This window comes from Balearica regulorum, chromosome 27 (genome assembly GCF_011004875.1).
Source record: "Balearica regulorum gibbericeps isolate bBalReg1 chromosome 27, bBalReg1.pri, whole genome shotgun sequence".
In the NCBI taxonomy this organism is placed as follows: domain Eukaryota; kingdom Metazoa; phylum Chordata; class Aves; order Gruiformes; family Gruidae; genus Balearica; species Balearica regulorum.
The window spans coordinates 1,779,956-1,790,423 of NC_046210.1; the positions used below are offsets into that span (position 1 = coordinate 1,779,956).

General features: G+C 59.5%; 2 protein-coding genes across 3 annotated transcripts in view; one reads left to right on the top strand and one right to left on the bottom strand.

Annotated features, from left to right (window-relative positions):
• The window catches only part of ZMAT4 (zinc finger matrin-type 4), a 179,750-nt gene extending 169,448 nt beyond the window's left edge, over positions 1-10,302 (top strand). The window contains exons 8-9 of the transcript XR_012832616.1: positions 8,318-8,497; positions 8,904-10,302. The gene's annotated coding sequence lies outside the window, so the exon portion shown is untranslated. The remainder of the gene's footprint in view (positions 1-8,317; positions 8,498-8,903) is intronic.
• On the bottom strand, positions 216-8,830 carry LOC104634789 (indoleamine 2,3-dioxygenase 2). Of its 2 annotated transcripts, XR_012832615.1 has the most exons (12): positions 8,543-8,830; positions 8,329-8,440; positions 6,723-6,818; positions 6,008-6,127; positions 5,696-5,814; positions 5,245-5,259; positions 4,689-4,788; positions 4,302-4,419; positions 3,785-3,836; positions 1,743-1,891; positions 455-1,052; positions 216-424 (listed from the first exon to the last, which is right to left on the bottom strand). XR_012832615.1 is itself a non-coding variant. In XM_075736810.1 (11 exons), the coding sequence occupies exons 1-11, from the start codon at positions 8,662-8,664 to the stop codon at positions 682-684; spliced, it is 1,374 nt and encodes a 457-aa protein (XP_075592925.1). In that variant the 5' UTR covers positions 8,665-8,830; the 3' UTR covers positions 216-681. The 2 variants fall into 2 exon arrangements, 1 of the variants encoding a protein (XP_075592925.1); XM_075736810.1 differs by having other exon boundaries at positions 216-1,052.
• Positions 10,303-10,468: the final 166 nt, after the last annotated feature.

A 10,468-nucleotide genomic window follows, 5' to 3' on the forward strand; every position in this document is an offset into this window, starting at 1 on the left:
AGCCCTCCCAACCCCCCGACTGGTTTGCTTTACCCGCCCCAGTACCCACCCCCCCGCCCCCGGTTCCTCTGCTGCAGCGGGGGGGGGGGGGGGGCCGGTCTGCGGCGGAGCCAAAAGCGGGTTTCTGTCGCCACCTCGCGATGGAGAAGCGCTGGGATGTCGCGACGGGCGGGCCGGAGACGCGGCTTCGCGACGGACACAAGGCCCGGCAGCGCGGCTCGGGGGGGGGGGGGGGGGGGGGGGCAATCCCTGCTTTATTAGTCCGAGTCACCCCGGCCGTGCCCCCCGCAGCCCCGACCCCCGGGGAGCGGGGACCGAGCTCGGTGGGGCGCAGCAAGCGGCGCTTGGACGGACACGGCTCTTCCCGGTGCTGTGGAAGGATGCTGGGCCCATCCTGGTGCTGTGGAAGGATGCTGGGCCCATCCTGGTGCTGTGGAAGGATGCTGAGCCCCACTGTGTGCCTTTCAGGGGTTACCGACAGCAGCGCTCTCCTCCTTTGACGACCCAGAGCGCGTTCCCCGTGTCCCAGACGTGTGCGAGCGGGAAGGGTGCTGCTGAGAGGAGGGTTTTGGTGAAGGTCGCGGCAGTCAGGTTTTTTTGGCTCGCACGCTGCAGATGCACCCAAGCCGTTTGGCCTCCTGCACCCGCTTTGAGCGGGGCCTTGCAAACCCCCAGGGCAAGTCAGGCACTTATCATCCCTTCCCTGGTGGTGTCCCTGATGCTCTTCAGAAAGCTGAAGATGTGGGACCCGCCGGTCCCTTTGGCCTCCAGCGCGGCTGGGGGCTTCCCCACGGAGAGGCCAACCATGTCGCCCAGCTCTGCCCGCCCGGCCTTGGCTTTGGCCGCTGCGATGGTGATGTACTTGGTGACGATGGTGATGTGGTAGGACCTGAAGTCTGCCAGCGCAGAGACGCACTGGTTGAAAGCTGTGCGGAGCCGTGCATCTCCAGAGGAGAGCACGTGCTGCTTCAGGGAGGGGGCACGATGGATCTCCTCCACAAAGGCTCTGTGGGGTGGGGGCATGTAGTTCCTCATCCTGTGGAGGAAGGCGGCTGCAAGACACCAGCAAAGGGAGAAAGAAGTTGTGGGCGAAGGGGTTAAAGCACTCTGAAGCTTTCAGAGAGCGGCCGGACAGGAGCACCGGTGCTGGTGTGGTCTGCAGGTGGTACCCCACAGCCCGCGCAGCCTCCTGCCCTGCTCTGTTCCATCTCAGTGCCTCCAATTAATGGAGAAAGAAAACCCCATATTAGGTCAATGCTCTATTAGGGTTGGTCTTAACTCTAAAAGGCAGGGTTTAGCCCTTGCTCTCACTTTCGGGTTGTTTGGGGTTTTTTCTTTGCTATTAGAGTGGGTTTGCTAATTTCTGATAAATATATTCTGTTGTGGGCCAGACTAATGCGAAGCTATGATGTGAATGGATGAGCTAAATTACTGGCAGGATGCTGGCGTGCTCTGCTCCCTCATCTCTGTTCCCATATATAACCTCAGTAAAAAGTTGACACGCAAAAAAGCAAAGTCTGTCCATCTGGGAATTTACAGCGTTGAGGAAGTGTCTGCCAGAGCCTCGTTTATAGACTTCCTCTCTAACGAACCGGGCTGACCCTCATCCCAGCTGAGCTCTGCAAGGGTTTTGCGAGGGTGAGATGGGCACGTGTCCTGTCACCTGCAGAGCTGGGCACAGCCATGGTGAACCTCTCCCTGACCCTTATTTGCTTAGGAAAAAGGGAAAGCGTGTGACTTACTGCTCTCCTCGCTATGGCGAATCCCCAGGAGCTCGTCAAAAGCGTGAAGGACGGTGCTCTGTGCTGCGCTCCCTCCCGAGTACGCCATGGGCTCGTCAGATACACCGTCGTATATCAGCCCGTCCGGCATGGCAGGGTTATCTTTCCAGCTGAGCGGGAAGACACGGCAGTCAGGCAGGGAGCGGCTGTGGGGGGCTGATAACGAGGGGGGCTGCGAGGAGGGACCCTGGGCTGGCAGGATTGAGCAAAACCTTCCTGACCTGGCCCATGGATCTCCTTCTCCTCGCTCAGCCTTGTCCGCTGTCCTCAAATGCGAGATAAACTCAGAAATCAACCACTGTCTCGTGGTTTACGACAAGGTCGTGGGTGTAGGGAGAAATCCTTAATTATCCTTTGCCTCGAGCTAGGGATCGTTCTATGGGATTGCCGTGCACTGGTGAGCACCCCACGGCACGGTCCTGGGACAAGCTGCCCTGCGCTGGGGCTGCACCTCCATCTCCAAGTTGGGTCCTGGCTCCAGCAAGAGCCGTGTGGTGGTTTGCACACACAGAGATGCTTTGGGTGTGCAAGAGGGGAGGGGTCCATTGTCTGGGAAAAGTAAACTAGCAGCACCTAATGTATTAATTCCTTGAAATCCTGGTGACCATTAGAAGCTGGGTTGCCTCTGTGGCAGCCAGAGTTGCCCAAACGCTCTTCTGAGCCCTAGAAGTTCGTACTTTGGATTTTTGTCTGTTCTTGTTACTCTTGAGATGATGTCTTTAAAGACAACGCAGGACAGCCTGCCTTTATTTATTTCAGCAGAGAACAAGCCTGTAATGTGATTTCCTCCCTCTCATAAAGCTGCTTGTCCTCGGCAAGCCCAGGAACTGGGCAGCATCGCAGCCCCCCCCTCCGCCAATACACCATTAACTCACAGCTCCTGTCATCCGACTTTATGCGCCTGTTGTGCAAAAATGGATAAATGGAAAGAGGAGTTATGATTTCAGAGAGAGAATGTGCCTGGCACAAAAATATCTCTTGACCTTCTGAAGAATGCACCGTTTCATGAAGCTTTTGGTGCTGGCTGCTGAGGCTGTTTGATGGCTGGAGCAGATTTTGCACAAAATGCAGAGAAAAATAGATTCATTATCAAATACCATAATATTTTTAGCTCTCCCAGAGATGTATTTATAGTAACCTTTACTAGTGGGAAGTTCTTATAAGCAGAAGGGAATTTTAAAGGCATGTTTTTCCAGGCTGATGACCATCAAGACAAGGTCAGCTTGGATAAAAAATGAGAGAAACCTAATCAGGATGCATGGAGCCTTTTAACTTAGGAATGCTGAGATATGCTGAAGGGAAACAAAAATAGAAACCCCCTGAGAAGTCCGGGAGCGGAGCAGTTGGGGATGCTCACGGCCCTGCAGGGAAGATGAGGGATGGCAAACCCGCAGCGCTGGGCTCTCACGGCCGTGTTTCTGCCTTGCCCAGCTGACTCCTTTCGGTGTCTGGGCGGACGGGCCGGTTTTCTGAATTAATGGAATTGTAATGGAGAAACAGCAAGAGGCTTGTTACAGATGTTTCGTTAACAGGCAGGGGGAAGAGACCCCCCCACTCGGCTTTGTAGCTTTGTGTGTACAGTGTGCGAAGTAAAGAGAAATTCATCTCCTCCTGCCTGAACTGTTTGGGCCAAGAGCACGAGGGATTCGTTTCTGCACAACTGCGGCTGTTGCGGCGCGGAAACGGTGCGGAGGCTAAGCCGAACTGCGGGATGGAGAGGAGTTGGGGGGGGGGGGGGGGCAGACCCCAGCCCTTCTGCCATGGTCCTTGCCCAGCAGCTCCAGCCCCGCACGGGTGGATCACGCACATGGGAATTCCCTCCCTTGAGGGCATCAGGACCGTGTCACCCTCGGGGCCACCGCTGCTGGACACAGTGCCGGTTCCTTCACCACCCTGGGGGACCACAGCCCGTTTGGGCTGTCCCTTCCCAGCGTTTCCCCTGCTCGCCCTGGTCCTGGGAGCTGCTGACACGGTGGCTTTGGAGAGAAAGGCGCCGCACTTACCCGGAAAGAAAGATCCGGATCACAGTGTAAAATACTGCTGGGTCCACATAGTCTGGGGGGAAATTAGATCATAGCTGTTACTGCAGGCAAAAGTTCCCTCTGCATCGCGTTTCCTGCGTGGCACTGCTCCCCACCCCACCGCAGCCGAGGCGACCCGGATCTGTGCTCCGAGAAGGACTCGGCAGGAGGGGCCGGCACGCTGTATGGTGCTGGTGCCCCCTCCCTGCGGTGAGCTCCTGGGACACCGTGGTGTGCAGCACAGCATCGCTGCTTGGAGCTGCTCATCCTAAAAACACCCTGCGCTTTTACCCCAGGCCCATTTGGGTGCTCAGACCCCATATATCATCCTGGGAGCACTGAGCTTCCTCCAAATTTCTCCCACCTCCTCCCACTCCATCCCTCCGGAGAGGCTCTATGGGCCAAGTGCGAGCGCATTTACGCTAACGCATCCGATGAGTTAAAGCGCGCACAGCGACGCGAGTACACGAGCTGCCCTCCAGCTGAGGGCTGCTGTTACCGTGCATCCTTTTCAAAGCCTTGCTCATGGCCCCGATGGCCTCCGCCAGCTCCTGCAGGGCTTTGTGCAGGGTCTCCTCATCGAGCTGCAGGATGGCGCGAATGGCCTGAACGATTGCCTGCGAGAGGAGAGGAGAGGAGAGGAGAGGAGAGGAGAGGAGAGGAAGCATGAAGTGTCAAAGGGTCTGGAACATCTGTGTACAGCAGCTCTGGATGCCCACTGCCACCCGTGCCAGCTCTGCCCTTTCCCCCAGCCCACGAGCAAGCGTGCAGGGGACGGGTGCACCTCGTGGTGCGTGCCTGCGGCCGCTTTCCAAGCACCCAAACTACGGGACACAGCAGGAGGGCAGGCACACGCATCCCGCTGGCTCACACAGCGGTACCCTACCTTAATCCCAGGCACGGCTGCCTTCTCAACCAGGAGGGTGACGAGGATGAAGCCTCGCAGGCTGTCTCCCCCGGGCAGCGAGATGATGGTGTCCAGGTTTCTGCAGGGGCAACCAGCCGAGTGCGTGGGGGTTAGGAGGGGGCTTGCTCAGGGTTTCCCCACACAGGTCAGGACACGTCGAGCCCTCAGAGCAAAACCCTCCCAGCTGCAGAGCCTGCACCCTGGGGAAGAGACGAGCTGGCACAGAGCAAAAGAGGGTGGGGGCTGCTCTGGTTTAGAGGCATCCGCCCCCCTCCCCAGGCACTTGCTGAGCTAAAAGTCTGGCTCGTGATGGCCAGGCTCAGTGTGGACTAGAGCAGCCCACGGTTCAGCCATGGTCACGGCACTTTGCTGTTGTTGCAGTGGTGATTGCGTGCCAAAGACTGAGCTGTTTTTGTTAATGCTCGTATATCAAGAGATAGGTTCAGCTAAGCAGAGCCCCGCAGTGTTGGAGTGCTAAGCCAATTCAAACAAAACTAATACTGTTAGAAAATAAATAAGCATCTTAAATACTTACTCAATTTCCAGAGGCCTGAAGGGATTTTCGTTATTGCCAACACATGCACAAGAAAAGGAGAAAGAGAGATGTTATAAATAGTGCAGCAACAGACTGCGCTCCATGGGAGACAAACGAGCTCCCTGGCCCACGGGAAGTGCCGTTCCCGGGTCAGGGGGGGATGATGCTCCCAGAGGCACCTGGTCCCCACTGGACACCCGTGTCTGTGCCCACGGCTGCAGTGCCGGCAGCCCCAGAGAGGGCCGGTCCTCCCCTGCCTGGCATGACCCTTCCCCTGACCTTCTCTGAGAGACAGGCCCCAAGTGATGGTTTTCCAATGTTTTTTGGCAGAACAGCAGTGGTTTGGGAACCATTCGTCCCCGTTGTGCTGGATGGGACCTGCTGGGGCTCATCGCTGTTGCCCCGACCGCAGGAAGAGCCGTGCCCGGTCTGCCGGCATTTGCCCATTTACCCGTTGGGGTTCTTCCTCCTCCAGTTGGCCAACACGAAGTCCGCATGGCTGAGGATGGGCGGGAGGCCGAGGGCCTGTGAGACCTCCCAGAAGGGGACGGCGAGATTTCGGGGCAGGACCTGAAGAGCACAAAGCACAGGAGAAGACGGGGACACTGTCAGGGCGGTGGAAGGTGCCCAGGCCAGGCAGGAGGGGTCACGCTCCTGCTGCGGCCTCAGGAAAGGGGCTTTGCCCCTCAGGATGAGTCCCAGGGAAGCAGCATCAGCCCCCAGATCCCAAGGAGCAGATGAACTTGCTCTGCCTTGCTTTTACCTTGACGGTGCCCTCCTCGCCCTCCTGCCAGAGGTAGCCCATCGTGATGAAGCTGAGCACCAGATGCGCCAAGTGCAGCTCCTCGTGCCCTCGGAGGTGCCGGGCGCTCAACTGCGGCATCTGCCAGGGAGACTCTTGGGAGCAAGGGGCACCGCAGGCGATGCCAGGGCCCCCTGTGATGGGGGGGCTGTCCCCCCCGCTATTGCCCTCCCTGCCTTTGCTGTCTCCCTGCAAGCCTCCGTTCCCTCCCACCCCTGCAGGATTTGCTACTGATTTGTTGTTGCTGGTTTGTAAGCATTGAGAGGAAACTGCAGGATTTTACTGAAAAAGGTGTCCCTCTCCCTTGCACCGGGATGCACCTGAAAATGGCTGACCCCACGTGCCGGAGGGGTCCGGCTGGGCTGGGGGGGCTCCTGGAGTGTCGGGGTTCCTCCTTGGCGTGGAGCGGGATCAGGATGAACCGTGGCATCTGGGGGGTTTCCCCCTGCCACCGCGCTCCAGCCCTCGCTGCCTTGGCTGGCCGGCATGACCCAGGATCTGCCGTAGGAGTTATTTCTGTGCCAACATTAAGGCTTTGCTTTTCTTAGTCCTGGCTGCACGAGTCCTTGCTGAGGACACGGCTTTGCTGTTGGTTTGCTTTTCCATGCGTTCAGAGACACTGCTGTATCGGATCAAGGTTTGAGAGTGCTCAAACCAGGGGAGATAACGCAGGTACCTGGTGAACTTGTGAGCGAAGCCGATGGCTCGCAATCAGCTGAGGCAGGTCGTGGGCGATCTCCATCCAGGGACCGTAGGGCGCGGGCAGCTCTGTCTTGGTAGAGAGAGACAAGAGGGAGGGCTGTTCGTGCACAGAGACTGGCAGCACACGGTGTTGTTGCATCTCTTGTCTCCCCATCAGTTCCTGAGCAGCTCAGGACTGAGGCAGGAGAAGATGTGTCCAGGGGTTAAATCTGGGATCAGCAGAGCTGGCCATGGAGTCCTGCAAGAAGCAGGGACAGGCTTGGGGGAGTGCAGCCCCCTCCCCTAAAGAGGAGGCTTCAGGGCTGTGCTGGGCAGGGGGACACACTGCCACCGCCATCCTTTGCGAAACAGCGAGAGGTTGTGAGAAACGGGACCCGGAGCATCCCAGTGTGGGCAGGTGGCAGCTGGGGTGGGGGGGGACAGGTCGCAGCAAACATGGCACTGCTGGCACCAAGCCTGGGCAGAAGTCACGGGGCTTAGAGGTGACGGGTCGGTTGAGAGAGCTGGGCTGGCTGCCCTGGCCCCAGGATGTCGGGGTTTGGGGGTGCCGAGGGGAGCACGTCCCCTGCACACCCATGGGTTGGGTGCAGTGGGCTGGCCAAAGCAGCCCCGCACCACTCTGGCTCCGGGGACCAGCATGACCCTCAGGGAGTCACGCAAAGGCGGATGGAGCCCGTCCATCCCGGGGTGGGGAGGGTAACCCCGTGCTGGGGTATGGGGCCACTGGGACAGGGGCAGGAGGGGACAGAGCGCTCAGAGATAAGCTCAGCCCTGGGTAAACTCTTCAGAGTCGAGGCCAGTTGAGAGACGATGTCTAAATTCTCCTGCTCCTCCCTGCTCTGGCTGCAACGCAGAAGAGCCGTAGGGTCTGGGGAGAAAAGGGAATCGGGGGAGCGATGGCAGCTGGGGATGCACATGGGGGGGCTGGGACTGGTCGCTGGGGCTGGGCAGCTCCAGGGAGAGCTGTGCCGGACATTGCCTGGCCGGGGGGGGGGGGGGGGCCTGGGGGTCCTTCGCCGTTTGCAGAGGTTTTCCTGGGGTTCTGGTGGGGCTGCGCTCGTGCCTGCGAGGAAGGGAGGGGAGCGGACGCCGCCAGCCCGGCATCCATCCAGCCTTGCACATCGCGGCTAATGGTTTGTGTCTGGTCCCCCCTTGTAATACCAGCCTTTGTGATCGTGAATTAAGAGATGATAAACAAGTATCTGCCTGTCCCCAAGTGCTCCCACTGTGAAGTGAGCCCAGTGATAAATGGCATCGCTTTCAGCACAGGAGATCTGCAGTCTGGCTGCTCTCCTCACGCTCCCTGAAATCCTGTAAAGCCAAGGCCGGGTGAATTGCAAAGCTCCTTCTCCTCTCCCCAGTGCCACTTGCTGCAGCCAGTTTAATAATTTTTAAAAAGTGAGGGGTTTGTCCTATGAAACGGCCTAAGCTGAAGTATCATCTCATGCATGCCTTGTTGTTTTTTACAAACTGTTATAGACTAGCGTTAAATTGAAACCCAACCAGAAAGCCGCTCACCAACCCCTCTATTTTTCTGTTCGCCTGTGGCACGCAGATGCAGTGGCACAGCCGTGTCCTACCAGAGGATTGGGAAGAAGGAAGCCGTACTCCTCGGAGAGCTGGAACCTGGTCAGCAACAGTGGCAGCAGGGTCTCCTCTGTGCCATCGCTGGCCTCCATCACCGGGCACTGGCTGCAGGATCGAGACGTGCTCTGGCTCGGCAGAGACTCGCCGGCTGCCCCGCTCCCTGTAAGTGCTGAGCCAGCACCGCGCGCCCCAGCCACGGGAGCGTACCTTGTCCTGGGGGGAGTCAGGGCTCGGCCGCCCAATGGCCAGAGGGTCTGAGCAAACACGGTTAAAGGTTGCCGATAAGGCGTTTTCGCGGAGCAAACATTGATCTCCATCCCCGTGGGCATCCACCTATGGGGAAGGCTCAGGTAAGCTCCCTCGCCACAGGTAGGGGCTGTGAGCTGGTTCCCCCCAGGACCTCCCCTCGGAGCCGCAGGGATGCTCCAGGCTCCATGGGAGGCTGCATCGAAGTGACCCAGGGTGCTTTAGGCTGGTGGCAGCATGGGGATGCTGTCTCTGCAGCCAGCTTTCCCCACGAACCTGGCAATGCCAAACTCATGTCCTGTGAGCTGTGCTTGTTCCGCAGGAGCCGTACAAGAACTGGGGACCGTCCGCGTCCACATCTCGCTGGAGGCTGCAGAGCCCGGGCATGCTGTGAATGCAGCATGGACCCCAAACTGCAGCACGGCTCCACAGCCACCCCAGGCAGCAGGTACGGCCCCGGCAGATGGGGGGGTGTGCTCCGGGAGCTGTCAGGCTGTGTGACATCCCCCCGGGTGCCAGGGGCCTTTGTCCCCGCAGGAGCAATACACAAGGTACAACCTGTATCCTCAGCCCTGTGGCTGCATGAGGTGCTGCTGGTGTATGTGCTAACAACGTACCCAGCACAGTCAAAATAAATTAATGGGAGCCACATCTAAAGCAGCTGCTGCAGAAGTGAAGGCTGCATGGCAGGGAATGAAACTCCCTAATCCACTTTTCGTGTCACTTAAGGGCTTATTGCATTTCCAGCAAACTGCCGAATGACTGAACATGAGCTGACGTTGCCATTAAATTCCCAGTACCGAACAAAGTGCAAAACCGTAATGACGGTTTTAATTGGCAGTAGTGAATGGCGTGCTGGAAGCGTGCCCGCACCGGAGCACCAGCCGTGCTCTCCCCGCAGGGAGGCAGAGCGGACGGTGATGCACGGAGGGTAATTAGACCTCCTTGCAACGAGGGTCTGTGGGCTTCTGCCCTAACTGCGCTGCACAGGAGCAAAACTCCCCGCCCAGTGGGTGGTTAATGCTGGCAAGGCTCATGCTGCCGTCTGGCCGGAGACGAATGAACCGCGGCTGAACGGGACCTGACTTCAGAGGCTGCCGTTCCCCTGCGTTTCAGCGCGGTGCTGCCTTTGTCCCCCCAGCAGATCGGCCCCCTCCCCGCGGTGGGTGCTGCCGCCATCGCAGCACGGGAAGGCGCGCGGTGCTGTTTGCTCTCTGCCCTGCTCCCCGGGCGTCAGCTGGGACCGAGGGGCCCCGAGGTGGGAGCACAACTGTGCAGGTCTTTCTCACGGAAAGGCTGGAGGGATTTGGTTTGCCGGGGTGTGCCGGTGCTGGGCAGGGCACCCCGAGCCCACCCAAGCGTCAGGGTGAGTGCCGCGGTTTGCCCATCCGCACGGTGGGATCTCCTGGCGCCATGCCTGCTCTGATGAGCCAGGCTTCCTCCGCCGCCGCCCCAGCCCACCCTCCCGCCGGCCCCACACCCGCGGGAAGGAGCCTGTGGCCACGGTGGGGACCATGCATCCGCCCCACGCTCTTCCTGTGCGTCGGCAGCGATGGCCTGAGTCCGTCCCCCCCGCTCCGGCGCCACCGAGAGCCACCCCAGCCCGGCGCCTGGCAGGGCAGGGTCCGTGCAGCTCAGGGTCACTGGGGCAGCCTGGTGGGTCCCCCCCAGCCGAGGGGGGCTTGGCAGGATGCTCTGAGCGGGGCCTTGCCAAAACAGCGGTTTCCTGGGGGAAAAGCAGCACCGTGAGCGCCGCCTGCGCAGAAAGCTGCCTGTGCCGGGGGCGGTGGAGAGGCCGTGGGTGCGTGGGAAGGGGTGGGGGGGGAGCACGGGCAGCGAGGTGGGCGACTCTGTGGGGTGCGGGTCTGAGGGTGTGCGGGGAACGCG